This window comes from Lissotriton vulgaris, chromosome 11, assembly GCF_964263255.1.
Source record: "Lissotriton vulgaris chromosome 11, aLisVul1.2, whole genome shotgun sequence".
Lineage (NCBI taxonomy): Eukaryota > Metazoa > Chordata > Amphibia > Caudata > Salamandridae > Lissotriton > Lissotriton vulgaris.
The window spans coordinates 49641-69609 of record NC_141699.1 but is presented as its reverse complement, the minus strand read 5'-3'; the positions used below and the strand labels follow the sequence as shown (position 1 = coordinate 69609).

At 47.8% G+C, this 19969-nt stretch overlaps 1 protein-coding gene and 1 pseudogene across 1 annotated transcript; both read left to right on the top strand.

Moving 5' to 3' along the window:
- The first annotated feature begins 3439 nt into the window (after positions 1-3439).
- Positions 3440-18459, top strand: LOC147678862 (histone H2A.J-like). The gene is made up of 2 exons (XM_086944684.1): positions 3440-3532; positions 18136-18459. The coding sequence occupies exons 1-2, from the start codon at positions 3440-3442 to the stop codon at positions 18457-18459; spliced, it is 417 nt and encodes a 138-aa protein (XP_086800810.1).
- A 700-nt stretch (positions 18460-19159) lies between these two features.
- Positions 19160-19745, top strand: LOC147678861 (histone H4-like; annotated as a pseudogene).
- Positions 19746-19969: the final 224 nt, after the last annotated feature.

Below are 19969 nucleotides of genomic sequence, written 5' to 3'. Positions count from 1 at the left end.
CTGGAAGGCGGTTAAAGTGGATGGGAGAAAGCACTGGATCCATGTCTCCCATCTGAAGAGGTTACCGCTTCCACTTCGCTATGATCAGCAATGCCCAGGGTGAATTCTGACGCAGGAAACTGAGAGAGCTGCTGCATTTGTACCCTTTTCTGACGCCTGTGAGATCGAATCAAGGCTAGAGGAGGGAGTGAGGAGATCAGATGGCTTGGTCTCTACGGAATCTGCAAGCGCTTTGAATCCTGTTCTCAGTACCACGGCAAGGGAAAGTTCTCATGTTCGAAAGGTACCAGGTGTACTATTCTCTGATCAGGAAGTTCCGGGTCATGTGCGATACAACCTGCGGCCACGGCAAACAAACAACGGTGCCTGAGACCCCACTACTAGGAGATAGGGAGAGACTCAATTGAATAGTCAGGGTTTGCTAGCTTGTCGGTATGAGGTACTGAGCGAGACACTGGACTGAACACGTTGAGAGCTGGAACTTTGATCACTGTGCTCTGTTCAGAAAGAAGACCAGCGAGCATAGAAAGGCCAGGTTGTACAACGGAATAAAAGTTTGACCGCCACTCTTTGGTTGTTTGGGATGAGAGATAAGAGTCTACCCGTGAGGCTCTGACGGACACAGGGAGAAGAACCCTCTGGCAGGACGGACTGCTAGGCCCGAGTTTACTTTTGGACTTTTAGTTAGGAATGTACCCTTTTGGCCGTATTGTCTTAGAAGAAGAATTTCCAATTGTACCTCGTTACGTACCGTTTTATGAGCCAATGTTTTCCACATGGACCACGAAGGTAAAAATAGCATTTGTAGTGGTTATAGCTGTCATTATTGCTGTGTTTATGGGTTTATTCGTCTATTTAGAACACAAATACCCTTTGCAGGATTTCTTACCCACCACTGCTGTCCCTTCTGAGCATTTGTTGTGCACATTAGCCCCTCACAAAGAACGACACTGTCAGACTTATGCTAAAAATTTATTTGGTGAAATGCTTCATCAGACACACAGTGTTACAGACGTTACTGATTGCTGGGCTTGTGGGCTTCTGCCATCCGTGGTCCATAACCACGATCTGTTTCTCTTGCTACCATTTTCTTATCTGGGGAGCTGTGAAGCCTGGTTCAAACTGTTTGCAGCCATCTATCAACACTGGGATGAAAATCGTAGGGATTTTGATATTAATGAGCATAATATGGTTATGGATTATATCAGTGCACACTATGGTTTTGACCAAAAGGGAAATGGGGGACGGGGAACAATAGACCCGCAGGCATGCATGCAGTTGTACATGGTATCTGTAAATGACACTTGGTTGCAGAACGAGCTTTATGATTTTAGAAATTTCAATGCTTCTCATTATTTCCAGCTTTTTATTGAACGCAATGTTACGAGAGAGCGTATTGTACCTATTCCTATTTTAAATGTTTCCTCAGTGTTCTGTGTGCAAGGGATAGGCCGTATACAGGTTGGAGACAGCATCTGCAATTACACCTATCGTTTAAAGAAACGTATTAGCCCCCCTTTAGTTACGCCACCCAATGTGTATTTCGTCTGTGGGGAAAATGCATACACTTGGTTGCCACGTAACTGGGCCGGGCGCTGCTACATGTCCTTCCTATACCCACCTGTTTATGTGGCACCATCTGATTATCACAAGACACACCAACTGCATCCTGTACAGCCACACAACATAGGCACAGCCCCCACTGGGTTACCCATTAGGCACCGGAGACAACTTGACATGACCGAAGTCGACCAAACTGACACCTCTTTGCAGCAATTCACAGATTTTAGCAAGGGTTTGGTACCCTTCTGGGGACCCATTTTCAATAGCAGAGAAATAAGCAGGTTGTCCAGGATTGTGGAAAATGTCATAAACATAACAACTGACATCCTAGCCAACTTAACTGTTGAGCTTCAGGCGACCAGGCTCGTTGCGCTCTAAAACCGTATGGTTTTAGACGTCATCTTAGCTGATCGGGGTGGGGCATGCCACGTGATTGGCAGCTCTTGCTGTGTGTATATTCCAGACTCCGCCCCCTCTGTTCATCTAGCCATTCAAAAGTTGCACCGCATTGCCTCTGAAATGCATATTGACAATGGGTATTGGTCACTATCCGGGTGGTTCTGGGGGCTCCTGTCCACCTGGGGATGGAAGATATTGTTGATTTTGGCCGGAGCAGCCGGTATCATCTTTACCTGCTGTGTTCTGATGCAATGTGGCCCCGCCTGTTCTTCCTAATGTGCCTCCCGAATTACTACGCTGTGCGTACCTGCCCCAGTCCCTGCGAAGCTTCCGATGCTGCAGAAAGAGATTCATGAATTGATGACCATTAACGTGGAGATTTTTAGAGACTGAATACCTGACTTTGTATTTAACTACACCATGCTAAAAGGAGGGTTTGAGGAACCGGAGTCGATTTTCGGTTATACAGTATCTATAATCGATATCTCAAGATTAGCATGATGTATCTAAATGTTTTAGCATACGCACGCAAACATTAGCATAAATTCATTTGCAGTATTTTAGATTTCTAGCTTGCATCACTCTTCGCATTTTACACTTACTGACTTGACCGGCGCCATTTTGTGGCCTCGCTCGAAGCCTTACATTAACAGACCCCATTCATTCCCTTTGCTAAAAGCGTTCTCCTGAGAAATAGCCCAACTGTTGCAGAATTGCTGTTTCAGCTCGTTAGGCCCGTCAAGGTTGTAGATAGCAGGAGAAGGCCTGATAAGCACATTCCGGGAGGGGTGCGGGCGGACTGTCTCGGAGCTGGCAGAAGGGAGTCACCCGTCCGAACTTGCTAATCTAGGATGAGCTAAACCAAGAGTGCTTTGTCTGCCATATTTGGTCTTTCCTTTCTGTACCAAACTGTACCAGCTTGTATTTTTCCATGTTGGGCCATGATTCCGCAAATGCAACTGTATATATGTGATGTTCTGACAGTGTGCCAGCAGTCTTCTTGGCGAACCTCGTGGGGTTAGGTCGCAAGGAGCTCCTCTGGGAGAGATTGTTTGTTCTAATAAATGCTTGGACCTCCTACACTGCCAACCGACTGATTATTGGTAATAGGAATGGGATTGGTTGTGAATATAACTATAATTGGGAGGTGGTAAATATTTTCGGTACTTCACCAAGGGGTGAGATAACATCCTTGCCAGCAAAAATTATAGCCTTTATGCACACTTTGATACCGCCGAGGAAGGTCGATTGGGATAAACTGACTGCTTGCAGACAGAAAAAGGATGAAAGCGTGTCCGACTTCTTCACGAGGTTCGAAGGAGTCTTCATTGACTTTAGCGGATAGGATTTGGCTACGGAAGGTGGAACTAGGTTGTTCGTGAACAGATTTGTTACGAACCTAGCTCCGGAAATTTCTGCGCGATTACAGGCGGCAGAGAGTACCTGGACTACCTCCACCCCCTCGGTAATTCTGAGCATGGCTCAGTACTATGAACATAGGGAGAACGAGAGAAAGGAAAAGCTGGAGAAGAAGGCCAAAGACCTTAAAACGCGGGTATTGCTTCAGCAGGTAGTCCAGGGACAAGGAGGGGGGAGAAGAGTCAGAGGACCAGTGTCCAGAGGGGCGGGTGCAGGCCGAGGCACGGGCAGAGCTCCGACTGTGGGCTTAAACCAGTGTTCCTATTGTAGAGAGGAGGGGCATTGGAAAGCACAGTGTCCGTTGTTGCTTGCCCAGAACGGTGCAGTCCGAGGGCGAGGACGAGGCGGCCCCGATCGGAGTGATATGCGCAGTGAAGAAGGATCAGGCAAGTCTGAAAGAAATCATTTCGATGGTCACCAAGGCAGACAGTATTATCATGACGATTACGAAAGCGAAGATCAGGACGCATACGTAAACGCATAGGACAGCCAAAGCAGAGTATGGGCCATGTGTCGATCCCGGTCAATCAAAAGGGACTTTATGTAAAAGGGGAAGTGATGGGGACTAGTGAGAATTTCCTAATTGACACGGGAGCAATGAACAGTTCTGTTGCTCGATCATTGGTTCCAGGGGCGGCTCTGTCCGGGCAAAATAATGTCTCAGTGGGATTCTCGGGAGTCCCAGTTGTCAGTCCTTATAGTAGGCGGTAGGATTCTTTCGGGGATCGGGCAGTTGGGATTTCAGAGCAAGGACCTCACTTCTCTTCCATGGAGTGTATACCCATTTCTCCTGGAACCGAGCATCTATTCGCGGCCGGGTGATCTGTTGGTTATCATTGCGTAGTTCGGGAACTTCGGGATGATAAATGGGATGGACCTCCCGCATGGGATGCTGTGAGGTCCATTGAGGACTCTTTAAGAACAACCTGCCTCGATACTGGACTAGGGTGACTACGTTTTTGTACACTTCCTGTGGGGTCAAATTAAATTTATGGGACCAGTCTCGAATATCATACAGTATCTGAGGAGCACTCCTGTTATCGAAACTGACCTCCCAAGCCCAAATGAGGGAATTGGACATCTGGAATATCACATGTTGCTGCATCACCGGTTCAAAATCTTTCACCGTACTCCATATGTCAGTTACAGTATACGCGTCACTCTTTATCCATCTAGTAGCCTGATCCGCTAACACTTCCTTCTCGCCATACGCCACAGATGATCTAGTGAATAGTCTTTTACCTTCCAACCCACCGGACGCCCCTCTCGGAGTCAGTTCCGTCGTACCGGGGGTGGTGCTGGCCGATTGAGACGCCCATGCGGGACTCGGGATGCTTAGTTGTACGCGAGGGGATGTTAGCGTCTGCCTGGAATCGGGGACAAGAGTGGCCAGGTCCCCTATAAAGGGGGATGGAACGCCGGCACCACGCCCGGAGCTGACAGAGCCCCGTTCCTCTGGTGCGGATGCTTGCGGTCCGGCCATTGTTTGAACAGGAAGCGCGGGATATACGCGTTGCGGGGCATATGGCTGGGGAGGTCTTTTATCCGATTCAGAAAAGGGGGTGGTGATGAACAGAGTGTCTGAATTAAGCAGACCACTCTTACCCAGTCCAAAGATCAGGGCTTGATCCATCACCGTTATTTATCTCACTGCCCCATCCCAGCTCAGAACCTGGCTATATGCAAATCAGTCTGTCCCTGGCCCAGTGCATCATGGGAACAGGGCAGACTAAACTTCCAAGCCAATTCTTCACCAGAAAGGAGACAAGCTACCGGGGACCGGTTTCTGGCATTTCAGCCGTCTTCGGCCCGGCTTGCTTGAATCCTGATGGAGCAGTGAGAAAGGGACTCATGTCTGAGTATACCCTGCCACACCTATAGTGGCCAAAACGATTCAGAAAAGGGGGTGGTGATGAACAGAGTGTCTGAATTAAGCAGACTACTCATACCCAGTACAAAGATCAGGGCTAGATCCATCACCGTTATTTATCTCACTGCCCCATCCCAGCTCAGAACCTGGCTATATGCAAATCAGTCTGTCCCTGGCCCAGTGCATCATGGGAACAGGGCAGACTAAACTACCAAGCCAATTCTTCACCAGAAAGGAGACAAGCTACCGGGGACCGGTTTCTGGCATTTCAGCCGTCTTCGGCCCGGCTTGCTTGAATCCTGATGGAGCAGTGAGAAAGGGACTCATGTCTGAGTATACCCTGCCACACCTATAGTGGCCAAAACGATTCAGAAAAGGGGGTGGTGATGAACAGAGTGTCTGAATTAAGCAGACCACTGTTACCCAGTCCAAAGATCAGGGCTTGATCCATCACCGTTATTTATCTCACTGCCCCATCCCAGCTCAGAACCTGGCTATATGCAAATCAGTCTGTCCCTGGCCCAGTGCATCATGGGAACAGGGCAGACTAAACTACCAAGCCAATTCTTCACCAGAAAGGAGACAAGCTACCGGGGACCGGTTTCTGGCATTTCAGCCATCTTCGGCCCGGCTTGCTTGAATCCTGATGGAGCAGTGAGAAAGGGACTCATGTCTGAGTATACCCTGCCACAACTATAGTGGCCAAAAACGATTCAGAAAAGGGGGTGGTGATGAACAGAGTGTCTGAATTAAGCAGACCACTCTTACCCAGTCCAAAGATCAGGGCTTGATCCATCACCGTTATTTATCTCACTGCCCCATCCCAGCTCAGAACCTGGCTATATGCAAATCAGTCTGTCCCTGGCCCAGTGCATCATGGGAACAGGGCAGACTAAACTACGAAGCCAATTCTTCACCAGAAAGGAGACAAGCTACCGGGGACCGGTTTCTGGCATTTCAGCCGTCTTCGGCCCGGCTTGCTTGAATCCTGATGGAGCAGTGAGAAAGGGACTCATGTCTGAGTATACCCTGCCACAACTATAGTGGCCAAAAACGATTCAGAAAAGGGGGTGGTGATGAACAGAGTGTCTGAATTAAGCAGACCACTCTTACCCAGTCCAAAGATCAGGGCTTGATCCATCACCGTTATTTATCTCACTGCCCCATCCCAGCTCAGAACCTGGCTATATGCAAATCAGTCTGTCCCTGGCCCAGTGCATCATGGGAACAGGGCAGACTAAACTACCAAGCCAATTCTTCACCAGAAAGGAGACAAGCTACCGGGGACCGGTTTCTGGCATTTCAGCCGTCTTCGGCCCGCTTGCTTGAATCCTGATGGAGCAGTGAGAAAGGGACTAGGGTGACTACGTTTTTGTACACTTCCTGTGGGGTCAAATTAAATTTATGGGACCAGTCTAGAATATCATACAGTATCTGAGGAGCACTCCTGTTATCGAAACTGACCTCCCAAGCCCAAATGAGGGAATTGGACATCTGGAATATCACATGTTGCTGCATCACCGGTTCAAAATCTTTCACCGTACTCCATATGTCAGTTACAGTATATGCGTCACTCCTTATCCATTTAGTAGCCTGATCCGCTAACACTTCCTTCTCGCCATACGCCACAGATGATCTAGTGAATAGTCTTTTACCTTCCAACCCACCGGACGCCCCTCTCGGAGTCAGTTCCGTCGTACCGGGGGTGGTGCTGGCCGATTGAGACGCCCATGCGGGACTCGGGATGCTTAGTTGTACGCGAGGGGATGTTAGCGTCTGCCTGGAATCGGGGACAAGAGTGGCCAGGTCCCCTATAGAGGGGGATGGAACGCCGGCACCACGCCCGGAGCTGACAGAGCCCCGTTCCTCTGGTGCGGATGCTTGCGGTCCGTCCATTGTTTGAACAGGAAGCGCGGGATATACGCGCTGCGGGGCATATGGCTGGGGAGGTCTTTTATCCAGCAGATCCTCTATCTCATCTTCAGTTTCGTTTCGCGTTACATAGCTTTTGTCTACCTGTAGCTTATATTGTCTATCTGCAATCTCAATATTCTTTTCTACTCTATTCTTGTCATGTGCTATAGCTTTCTGTGTTATAGTCTGCCCTTGCTGTATCTTAAGGAGTTTTTCTGATCTGATGCGTCTTCTCTTTGCCTCTTTCTGCCATTTGTTAAGGGTGTCAAACATAGCCTGTCGGCTTCATTTAACAAAGAGACGCTCCTGTAGATACTGAATATTTTTCTCATCAAAAGATCCAGTTTTCGGCTACTGTAGTTCTACATTATCCTTCGTGTATTTGTGCCACAAGGAATTAAAAAGAAGAGGACCAATACCGTGCTTGCAATACATATCATGGCTGGGTGTCCCTTCCGGGGGGGCTGGCTGACTCTCATCTAGCCTCACGCTTTCACGGTGGATACAACCAAAGCATAATTTGCTAAGACACAGCATTTCCCCATCTCTATTTCTACTTGAGCTGGAAAGGAATCAAGTGTTATTATTCACACAAAAATCACAGAACCGGGTGTCATTAATCACTATTCTCTCATACACATGGCCATGTCTTCATTCGAAACCACTCGCACATTGCATTATGTACTAACCCTGGGCGGAGTGGGCGGAGTGGAGCTACGCGAAGTAGGCGAGAAACTACGACCACCTCCGCACTCCGCGTAGCCCCACTACGCAAACACCACTGGCCGCCAACCCCGCCACCCGCCTCCCTCCCGCCCTCCCTAAATACTTTCAATTAAAGGAGTCAAATAATTTAAAACGCACTTACCTTGCCCGCCGCTGCCCGCCGCGTCCCCGGGGCTCGCTATCTTCCGTCTTCTTTACTAATGCGCATGCGCGGGCGGCCGCGCATGCGCATTTCTCACGAGAAAATGCGCATGCGCGGCCGCCCGCGCATGCGCATTAGTAAAGAAGACGGAAGACGGAAGATAGCGAGCCCCGGGGACGCGGCGGGCAGCGGCGGGCAAGGTAAGTGCGTTTTAAATTATTTGATTCCTTTAATTGAAAGTATTTAGGGAGGGCGGGAGGGAGGCGGGTGGCGGCCAGCTACGCTCCGTCTGCGGAGCGTGCGTAGTGCCGCCTGGCTACGCCCGCTACGCAAAATGCGGAGTAGGCGGCACTACGCACACTCCGTGCACGGAGCGTAGCTGGCCGCCCACCCCTATTATGTACCTCCAATTTGACATAAAAATGAAAACACAAAACGTACCAACGAAAACACAAATATTTGCAAACAAGAGGTGGAGCCCGTCGACTCCCACCTATGGAGAACCCTTTTTCCAATATTCAAAGCTGCAAAGAACACCTTCTGACAACAGTCTTGTCCTTAGACTGCCTGGAGATAGTTACACAGGTTTTAAACCACAGACCAACCTACAGGCCATCCGACAGTATTCATGGTTCACCTCCCGGACTATACTGGCTGAGCCCGCTTTTTCAAGCGCCGCTCCAGATCTGTCCGAGTGCTACCCAATCTCAACCATTGGCATTCCCAAGAACAGTCCGGCCGAGTGAGAACCACAGTTCCCCAAAGGCGTGTAGTCCTTATCTCCAGTATTTCTACACAAAGCAAACAAGAGGCATCCGCACATGCAATTTTACTGTTGCCCCGTCTGACCCCCTATTCAGAGTTTCTCCGTGACCACAGGTCACCAAATGCTGAGTACCAAGTCCAGATCTGTAGACATAATCCAACACAAAACAGGACAAAACACTCACCTGGTGCACACAGGTCTGATTGCACGTTCTTCACTGCCAACTCTCGATAAGGCCAACGTGGCTGGTTCTCGGGTCACGCCCGAAGGACTCCGGCGTGGGGCCAATAGCAGTTCAGGTTCTCGGGACCGGGAGACCGGAGCAAACCTCGAATTTTCGTTGGTCTATTCTGCGACCCCCCGATCGAGAGCACCCCTTTCAATGTCTCGATTGTCATCTGAAATACAGAGGGACAGCCCCAATGCGGAGTCCCGGCGGGGTCACCAACTGATGTACCAAAAAATTCTCTACCACCTCCCAATTATAGTTATATTCACAACCAATCCCATTCCCATTCCCAATATTCAGTCGGTTGGCAGTGTAGAAGGTCCAAGCATTTATTATGACAAACAAACTCTGCCAGAGGAGCTCCTTGCGACCTAACCCCACGAGGTCCGCCAAGAAGACTGCTGGCACACTGTCGGGACATCACATATATACAGTTACATTTGAGAAATTATGGCCCAAGATGGAAAAGTACAAATTGGTACAGGCTGGTACATGGAAAGGAAAGGCCATATATGGCACACAAAGCGCTCTTGGTTTAGCTCATCCTGGATTAGCAAGGTCGAACGGGTGACTCCCTTCTGCCAACTCCGAGACAGTCCGTCCCGCACCCCTCCCGGAATGTGCTTATCAGGCCTTCTCCTACTACCTACAACCTTGATGGGCCTAACGAGCTGAAACAGCAGTCCTGCAACAGTTGGGTTATTTCTCAGGAGAACGACTTTCGTGCAGGGAATGAATGGGGTCTGTTAGTGTAAGGTTTCGAGTGAGGCCACAAAATGGCATCGGTCGAGTCAAGTGAGTGTAGCCACACAGGAGGAGGGATCGCTATCGTCCATAAGAAATCAATCCGCATCTCAACCAGCTCTGACGCCAACCTCGCTAACTCTGAACACCTTCACTTCCAGATCCACATCGACCCCAAGACCACACTCAGAGGCACCCTCCTCTACAGACCACCAGGACCCCGCGCAAAATTCAGTGAAGACATCACAGACTTCATCACCCCACACGCGCTCCCCTCCAAAGACTACATCCTTCTGGGAGACCTCAACTTTCACCTTGAAAAGAACAACGACCGCAACACCGCCACCCTCTTAGACAACCTCGCCAACCTCGGACTTAAACAACTGGTCACTTCCCCCACCCACATCGCAGGTCACACACTCGACCCCATCTTCACCTCCAGCAATCATGTCTCCTTCAGCCACACTACGGATCTCCTCTGGACTGACCACAGCTGCGTTCACTTCACCTACAACAAACCAAAACCCACCAACCACCTCCAACCTACTCTGCAAAGAAACTGGAACAAAATCACCACGGACCAGATCTCCGCATCGCTCCTTCTAAACACCCCAGCCCACTCTTCTAACGCAAACGAATTCGCCGCCAACCTCACCCTATGGTTATCCAACACCGCCGACACCTTAGCACCACTGAAAAAACGTCAAAGCAAACCTTGCAGCAAAAAGGCCTCATGGTTCAACGATGATCTTAAGAAGTCCAAGAAACTCTGCCGCTCCCTTGAAAAGGCCTGGAAAAAAGACCCAACCACTAGCACCAAGGACGCCTTCAAAAACGCCACCCGCACTCACCACCAACTAATCCGTAAGGCCAAGAAAACAGCATTCAAGGATCGACTTGACAACAACTCCCACAACAGCAAGGAACTTTTCAACATCGTCAAGGAATTTTCCAATCCCTCGGCCAACTCCAACGACATCACCCCCTCTCAAGCCCTCTGCGACTCCCTAGCCTCATTCTTCCACAACAAGATTGCAGACATCCACAACAGCTTCGACAACCAACCCGGAAACCAACCCACCCTACCATTTGCTGAACATTCTCCCCCCGTGAACACCCTTAACGACTGGAACCCAATCTCCACTGAGGACACAATCCGCCTGATGAATTCCATCCACTCAGGATCCCCCACAGACCCATGTCCTCACCACATCTTCAACAAAGCAGACTCCGTCATAGCACCGCACCTCCGAGACGTCATCAACTGCTCCTTCAACTCCGCCACCTTCCCGGAAGACTGGAAACATGCTGAACTCACCGCCCTTCTGAAAAAACCCACAGCGGACCCCACCGAACTCAAAAATTACCGCCCCATCTCGCTCCTTCCATTCCCGGCCAAAGTCTTCGAGAAAGCTGTCAACAACCAGCTCGCAGCCTTCCTCGAAGCCAACAAATCCCTCGACTCCTCACAATCTGGCTTCCGAGCAAAACACAGCACTGAGACCGCCCTCATCGCAGCAACAGACGACATTCGAACTCTACTGGACAATGGAAACACAGTCGCCCTCATCCTCCTCGACCTCTCTGCAGCATTCGACACAGTCTGCCACAGCACCCTTTTACAACGCCTCAATAACATCGGAATCCAAGGAAAAGCACTTGAATGGATCACCTCGTTCCTCACCGGAAGAACCCAGAGAGTCCGCCTCCCACCATTCAAGTCCGAGGCCACTGAAGTCATCTGTGGCGTACCACAAGGATCCTCACTCAGCCCCACCCTCTTCAACGTATACATGAGCCCCCTCGCGGCCATCGCCCGCCAACACAACCTCAACATCATCTCTTACGCGGATGACACTCAACTAATCCTTTCTCTCACCAATGACCCCAGCACCGCCAAAACTAACCTACACGAAGGAATGGAAGAAGTTGCCGAATGGATGAAACAAAGCCGTCTGAAACTGACCTCAGACAAAACAGAAGTCCTCATCTTAGGTACATCCCCCTCTGCATGGGACGACTCCTGGTGGCCGGAAGCCCTCGGAAAAGCACCCATCCCGACAGACCACGCACGGAACCTAGGCATCATCCTGGACTCTTCACTCTCAATGAACAGACAAGTCAGCGCCGTATCCTCTTCCTGCTTCAACATTCTTCGCATGCTCAGAAAAACATTTCGCTGGATCCCCACCGAAACAAGGAAAACAGTCACCCATGCTCTGGTCACGAGCCGACTGGACTACGGAAACACCCTCTACGCAGGCACTACCGCCAAACTCCAGAAGAAACTCCAACGAATCCAAAACGCCTCAGCCAGGATCATATTAGACATCCCACGCAACGAACACATCTCTGGTCACCTTAAAGACCTCCACTGGCTACCCGTCAATAAGAGGATCACTTTCCGACTGCTAACCCACGCACACAAATCACTCTACGACATCGGACCAGAATGCCTCAACTCACGACTGTCCTTCTACACCCCCTCCCGCCAACTACGCTCTTCCAGCCAAGCCCTCGCCACTGTACCTCGCATCAACAAGACCACCATGGGAGGCAGATCCTTTTCATACCTGGCTGCTAAAACATGGAACTCACTCCCCGCTTACCTTCGCCTTACCCAGAACCACCTAGCATTCAGAAAGCAACTTAAAACGTGGATATTTGACAAGTAATCCTCCTCCCCTTTCTAAGCGCCTTGAGACCCTCTGGGTATGTAGTGCGCTATATAAATTCTCTGACTTGACTTGACTTGACTAAAATACAGAAAGTGATGCAAGTTGATGTCTAAGACATTGCAACGTGCATTTATGCTAGTTTGCGTGTGTATGATAAATTATAATAGATGCAGCATGCTAACCATGAGATATCGATTATATGTGCAGCATAACCGAAAATCGATTCCAGTTCCTCAAAAGGGTGGTGGAGGAAACGGCCGCTAATATTTGCAACAGCCCGATTCTCCCGATTTTAAAAAAGACTTCTGATCCTGGTGAACAGGGGCACGGTGCAGCTTACCGTTTTGTGATTGACCTTCGAGCAGTTAATAAGATTGTGGTACCACAGTATCCGGTGGTAACAGACATCACCACGATCCTCACGATGATTCCGCCAACTGCCAAGTATTTTTCGGTCATAGACCTGAAAAATGCCTTCTTCAGCATCCCTATCCATCCTGATAGCAGACAGATCTTCGGATTCTCATTATCTGGACGAAGTTTCCGCTTCTGTCGCGCCCCTCAAGGCTATACTGAAAGTCCGAATATATATAGCCAAGCCCTTAAGGCTTTACTGGATGATTTGGACTTAACGGAGGGCAATGTCCTCTTGCAATATGTGGATGACTTGCTCATTGCCTCGGACACGGAAGAAGGCTGTAAGACAGCCACTGTTAAATTGTTACACCACTTGGCCGCTAAGGGAAACAAAGTCTCCCTGTCTAAATTTCAATACTGTCGACAGGAGGTGACCTACCTCGGTCATCTACTATCGAAGGAGGGTAGACGACTAACACCTGAACGTATTACTACCATTTCTAAAATGTCTGTTCCTTGCACGCAGCGCGAAGTTCGCGCTTTTCTTAGCATTACCTCTTACTGTCGCCAATGGATACCTAATTTTTCTCTTCTTGCTAAACCTCTGTTGCATCTGACCACTAAGGAAGTGCATGAACCCCTCCCCTGGACGGATGAATGTCAGCACTCTTTTGACTCTTTAAAAACTGCTTTATGTTCTGCCCCTGTCTTGGGCACTCCTGACTACCGTAAACCTTTTGTACTATACGTGCATGAGGTCGACGGTTGCTCACTTTCGGTGTTAACGCAGGACTTTGGTGGTAAGCAAAGACCTTGCGCCTATCTGTCAGCCACACTGGATAATGTCACCAGAGCACTTCCTAGCTGTCTGAGGGCCACAGCAGCTGTTGCAGTGGCAATCCGGCAGTCGGAAGGACTCGTCCTAAATTCAAATTTGACAGTGATGGTGCCGCATGCTGTGGACACATTGCTAAATGAAACAAAAACACAGCATCTCACAAGTGCACGACTCACTGGATATGAACTGACACTGTTTGCACCACACATCACGATCACTCGATGTGCAACACTAAACCCGGCTACTCTGTTACCACTCCCTCCGAGTGAGCTTATCAATGACACACATGACTGCATTTATCGCACTGAAGAAGAAACTTAGGGCAGAATTGACCTTACTGACACTCCTCTAACTGACCCTCAAGGGGAGCTATATGTGGATGGGTCCGGTTTTAAACTAGCAGATGGAACAACAACAGCTGCATATGCAAATACGACTTTGAAGACAGTAGTTGAAACATTCCGAGTACCTTACCGATCAGACCAAGCTGCTGAACTAATGGCCTTACTACGAGCCTGCGAATTGAGTGAGGGACTCGAAGTCAATATCTACACAGACAGCCAATATGCCTTTGGCGTGGCCCATGGTACACAGTCAAAATATCGAGTTATAAATATCGACCTACCAAAATATTGTGTTTTAATTTCGAAGGTGTAGAATATCGATGTCAAGAATATCGTTGGACAGAGTATCGACCCTAAGGTAAGTAATATCGAAATTCTTCATATCGATGTAAGTAATATCGAAGTTAGTAATATCGATGTCACTAATTTCGATGACACTAATATCGATATTTGTATAATTTTTTTGTTTTTTATTATGTATGTGTTATATGTTTTACTTAAGTATTTAAAATAAATAATATTATATGTGTATTTAATTTAATATATTAAAACATTTATTTATAAGCAAATTATGTGTTTTAGTACCGGAGCGGGTTGTGGTTTTATAGGGGAATAGGGTGGGAAGTAATTTAATTATGTTTAATTAATTATTAATTAGTAGGAATTATAGATTATTTGTAATTATTTGCTAATTAATTTTAATTAATTGGAAATTATTTTTAATTAATTGATTAATTGATAAAGATGTTCTGTAGCGGGTTGTGGGTTTATAGGGGAATAGGGTGGGAAGTAATTTATTATGTCAAATTAATTATTAATTAGTAGTTATTATTAAATATTTTTAAAGAATTGGTAAATAAATTTAATTAATTGGTAATTTTTTTTAATTAATTGATTATTGATATATATGTTCTGTAGCGGGTTGTGGGTTTATAGTGGAATAGGGTGGGAAGTAATTTAATTATGTTTAATTCATTATTAATTAGTAGGAATTATAAATTATTTGTAATTAATTGGTAATTATTTTTAAATATTGGTAATTAATTTTAATTAATTTGTAAAAAATGTAAATTAATTAATAAATAGATAAATGTGTTCTGTTGCGGGTAGTGGGTTTATAGGGAATATGGTGGGAAGTAATTTAAATGTAATTAAGAAATAATGTTTTTAAGGTAATTGTTTTGTTAATAATATAATTGATAATTAATTCTTAGTTGGTAATAAAATATAAAATGGTATTTTTAAATATTTATTTTTGGTTAAATATATTTTGATAATCATGTCTTTAATAATTATGTATAGGAATTGTGTATGGTTTATATTTAATTAACAGTTTATATTTGTATTACTAAAAAAAGCTTTTATTTAGAAGTATGTTATTTTAACCCCTACACTTTCCAGCACTTTCCATACTATTGCACTCTCTGGATTGAGAATAGTAATTTTTACCCCTACGCTATCCAACGCTTTCTCTACTGTTGCACTCTCTGGAGTGGGAATAGTCAATTTTACCCCTACGCTATCCAACGCTTTCCCTACTGTTGCACTCTCTGGAGTGGGAATAGTAATTTTTACCCCTACGCTATCCAACGCTTTCTCTTCTGTTGCACTCTCTGGAGTGGGAATAGTAATTTTTACCCCTACGCTATCCAACGCTTTCCCTACTGTTGCACTCTCTGGAGTGGGAATAGTAATTTTAACCCCTACGCTATCCATTGATTTCCCTACTGTTGCACTCTCTGGAGTGGGAATAGTAATTTTAACTCCTACGCTATCCAACGCTTTCCCTACTGTTGCACTCTCTGGAGTGGGAATAGTAATTTTTACTCCTACGCTATCCAACGCTTTCCCTACTGTTGCACTCTGTGGAGTCGGAATAGTAATTTTTACCCCTATGCTATCCAATGCTTTCCCTACTGTTGCACTCTTTGGAGTTGGAATAGTAATTTTTACCCCTACGCTATCCAACGCTTTTTCCCTACTGTTGCACTCTCTGGAGTGGGAATAGTAAATTTTACTCCTATGCTATCCAACGCTTTCCCTACTGTTGCACTCTCTGGAGTGGGAATAGTAATTTTAACTCCAACGCTATCCAACGCTTTCCCTACTGTTGCACTGTCTGGAGTGGGAATAGTAATTTTTACTCCTACGCTATCCAACGCTTTCCCTACTGTTGCACTCTCTGGAGTGGGAATAGTAATTTTTACCCCTACGCTATCCAACGCTTTCCCTACTGTTGCACTCTGTGGAGTCGGAATAGTAATTTTTACCCCTACGCTATCCAATGCTTTCCCTACTGTTGCACTCTGTGGAGTCGGAATAGTAATTTTTACCCCTACGCTATCCAACGCTTTCCCTACTGTTGCACTCTCTGGAGTGGGAATAGTAATTTTTACTCCTACGCTATCCAACGCTTTCCCTACTGTTGCACTCTCTGGAGTGGGATTAGCAATTTTTACCCCTACGCTATCCAACGCTTTCCCTACTGTTGCACTCACTGGAGTGGGAATAGTAATTTTACTCCTACGCTATCCAACGCGTTCCCTACTGTTGCACTCTCTGGAGTGGGAATAGTAATTTATACTCCTACGCTATCCAACGCTTTCCCTACTGTTGCACTCTCTGGAGTGGGAATAGTAATTATTACCCTTACGCTATCCAACGTTTTAAATAATTAATGTTAAACATATTATAAGTATATTTAATTATTTATATTTTTTACATTTTATGTTATTGTTTTATGTTTGTAAATGTATTATTAAATTAGTATATATTTTATTAATTTATAAAATAGTAAAATAATTATTACTACTTATTGTTCAGTACATATATATTATATATTTACTGTATATATTTAATTAAAGTATTATTATTATATATGTATTATTTATTAATTTTCAACATTATTAGATTCTTTTAACTATGTACATTTTATTTAGTAGTGTTATTTACTTTAATTTACATTTATATATATTCGATATTTTTAACATCTATATTATTTTTTCGATATTTTTCTACTTACCATGTTATAGATAGGATGTTGATATTCTTGTCCTCAATATTTTCCACTCGATATTCCTGTAGGTCGATATTTTGTAGGTCGATATTTTGTCAGTGATCCGTGGCCCATAGCTTTGGGCGGCTGTGGAGGGAGCGGGGTTTTCTTACTTCCCATGGTCAGAAAATACAGAACGGTCCCCTGGTTTTGCGGCTGCTAGATGCCCTCACCCTGCCCAAGAAGTTAGCCATCATTAAATGCAGTGCGCATAAAGCAATAGTGGATGAGGTGGGGGAAGGAAATGCTTTCGCTGATCAGGTGGCCAAACAGACAGCACAGTCCCCAATGTCAACCATGTTCGTAAACTCCTCAGCAAGATGGGTGGAGGAATCTGAACTGTTTGACAACACCATGGAAAGTGTGAGAGTATTGCAGAAGGAAGCTACCCCCGCAGAACTAGAGAGATGGGAAAAGGAGATAGGAAGACTGGATGAAAATAATTGTTGGGTTGATCTGACAGAAAAACAAAGATGGTTACTGCCAGCCATTCATCCTGACACCTGTACTGAGTGATTGGCATGTGATGTGATGTGTGTGTTTAGTAATGAACTTCTACATGGTCATTTGCATGTCCAAAAACGTTGCAGATGGTGCATATGTGCAGTTTGGGGTATTATAAGCCAGCATGTAACAGACATATGGGTACAGGTCCAGGAGGGATATGGGTGCCATGGTTGATGTTCAGACTGGCTATTGTACTATGTACACCAGTGTGGGCATTTTGAGCAATTATCAGCTGAGGATGCCAGTGCATGCCCTGTAATGTGCTGTATTTACTGTGTTGTGTGCAGTCAGTGCAGCGGACTGGGCGTGCAAAGCAGTCTTCTTCCCTACTCTCCCTTCTCATTGGCAGGCCCCCCACTTCCTATGTTAAGTCTTCCTCCAATGAGAAGTACTATCAGCGCCTAGCTGTCAACCAATCAGACGCTCCCGAAGTCTTTATATTACCGAGTCCAGCAGAAAGAGCAGTACCATTTTCTCATTTGTGTGACTGAGACCTTAGATCGATCGCCAGGTCTGGACGCGGAAAGTAAGGAGGAAAGGCCCGCGCCAAGGCCAAGACGCTCTCTTCCAGAGCCGGGCTCCAGTTCCCCGTGGGCCGTGTGCACAGGCTGCTCCGGAAGGGAAGCTACGCCGAGAGGGTGGGCGCTGGTGCCCCCGTCTATCTGGCCGCAGTGCTGGAGTACCTGACCGCTGAGATCCTGGAGCTGGCTGGCAACGCGGCCCGGGACAACAAGAAGACCCGCATCATCCCCAGACACCTCCAGCTGGCCATCCGCAACGACGAGGAGCTGAACAAGCTGCTGGGCCGAGTCACCATCGCCCAGGGAGGAGTCCTGCCTAACATCCAGGCTGTGCTGCTGCCCAAGAAAACCGAGAGCCACAAGGCACAGGGCAAAGCAAGCAAGTAAAGGCCCGCAGACCACTGTGGAAACACACCCTAAACACAAAGGCTCTTTTCAGGGCTATCCACAGACTCCATCAAAGAGCGTATCCGTGCCGAGGTGTTACTCTGGCGGCTTCATAGATGTGGCAGCGCCCGCAAGCGTAGCTTCATAGGGGGCGGCGGGGGGGCACGTCCAAGCCCTCGGCCCTGCACATAAATGTTGCCCCCGTCCCCAAAGCCCAGCTTGAGTCCGACATCCTTAATGTTTTTCTAATAAAAATCATATATATATTCTGCATCTTTTTGGGGCAGACGCCACAACCGGGCGCGAGATGGGGACAGTTACGGGGTTGCAGGCGGCCAAACACAGCGGGGTGGTGCCGGTGAGGCCTTTAACATATGTTGGGCTCCATTAAATATGTCCGAGGCTTCTGTTCATATTGGGAGGGGGCACCGAACGAGAGGGTTAGGCGGGCCGCGGTCACAAGTGGGGGCCGGGAAGGGAGGTGCCTTGGGCGCGAGACGTGGACAGTGTTACGGGGTTGCAGGCGGTCACACACAGCGGGGTGGTGCCGGTGAGGCAGTTAACGTGTGTGAGCTCCATTGAAACATGTCTGAGGCTTCTGTTCATATTGGCAGGAGGAAAGGAACGAGAGGTTTAGGCGGGCCGCGGTCACAAGTAGGGGCCGGGAAGGGAGGTGCTTGCGTGTGTTTGACTGTGATCTATGCACCGGCGGCAGCTGCTGAGCCAACCCATAACAAAGGCGGGCTGGGAGCCCGCTCTTTTTCAAACGGCAACGGCCTCTCCAGCTCCCGCTCCCTGCAGAGGGCGGGACGGGCCGGGCTCTCCTGCCTCACAGGGCGGGCCGCTTGGAGCTCCCGCCTAGGTCCGCAGCTCCTCCATATAAGCAGCCGTGCGGACGGTAGCCATCATTTCTGCTCACAGCACCGAGAGGAGAACATGTCTGGACGCGGCAAAGGAGGGAAGGGGCTCGGCAAAGGCGGCGCCAAGAGGCACCGCAAGGTGCTCTGGGACAACATCCAGGGCATCACCAAGCCGGCCATTCGCCGCCTGGCGCGCCGTGCGGAGTCAAGCGCATCTCCGGCCTCATCTACGAGGAGACCCGCGGGGTGCTCAAGGTGTTCTTGGAGAACGTGATACGGGACGCTGTCACCTACACCGAACACACCAAGAGGAAGACCGTCACCGCCATGGATGTGGTCTATGCCCTGAAGCGTCAGGGCCGCACTCTCTACGGATTCGGCGGTTAAACACCCGACTTGCCCACGGAAAAAAAAAGAAAAAACAACCCAAAGGCTCTTTTAAGAGCCGACCACCATGTCGTGTGAGAGCTGTGTCTATGAACTATTATTCCCGCAGCGCAGGGCTGCTATCTAGGCCCACACTCGCTCGGGAGGGGGGAACCCGGGGATTTTCTCCGCAACCACTCTGCTCTGGAAGGCACGGCCGTGAAGGCGGGTTTACCCCGTCCCACGGGCCCGCCACCATGGAGCTCTAAACTAGGGCCCTAAGG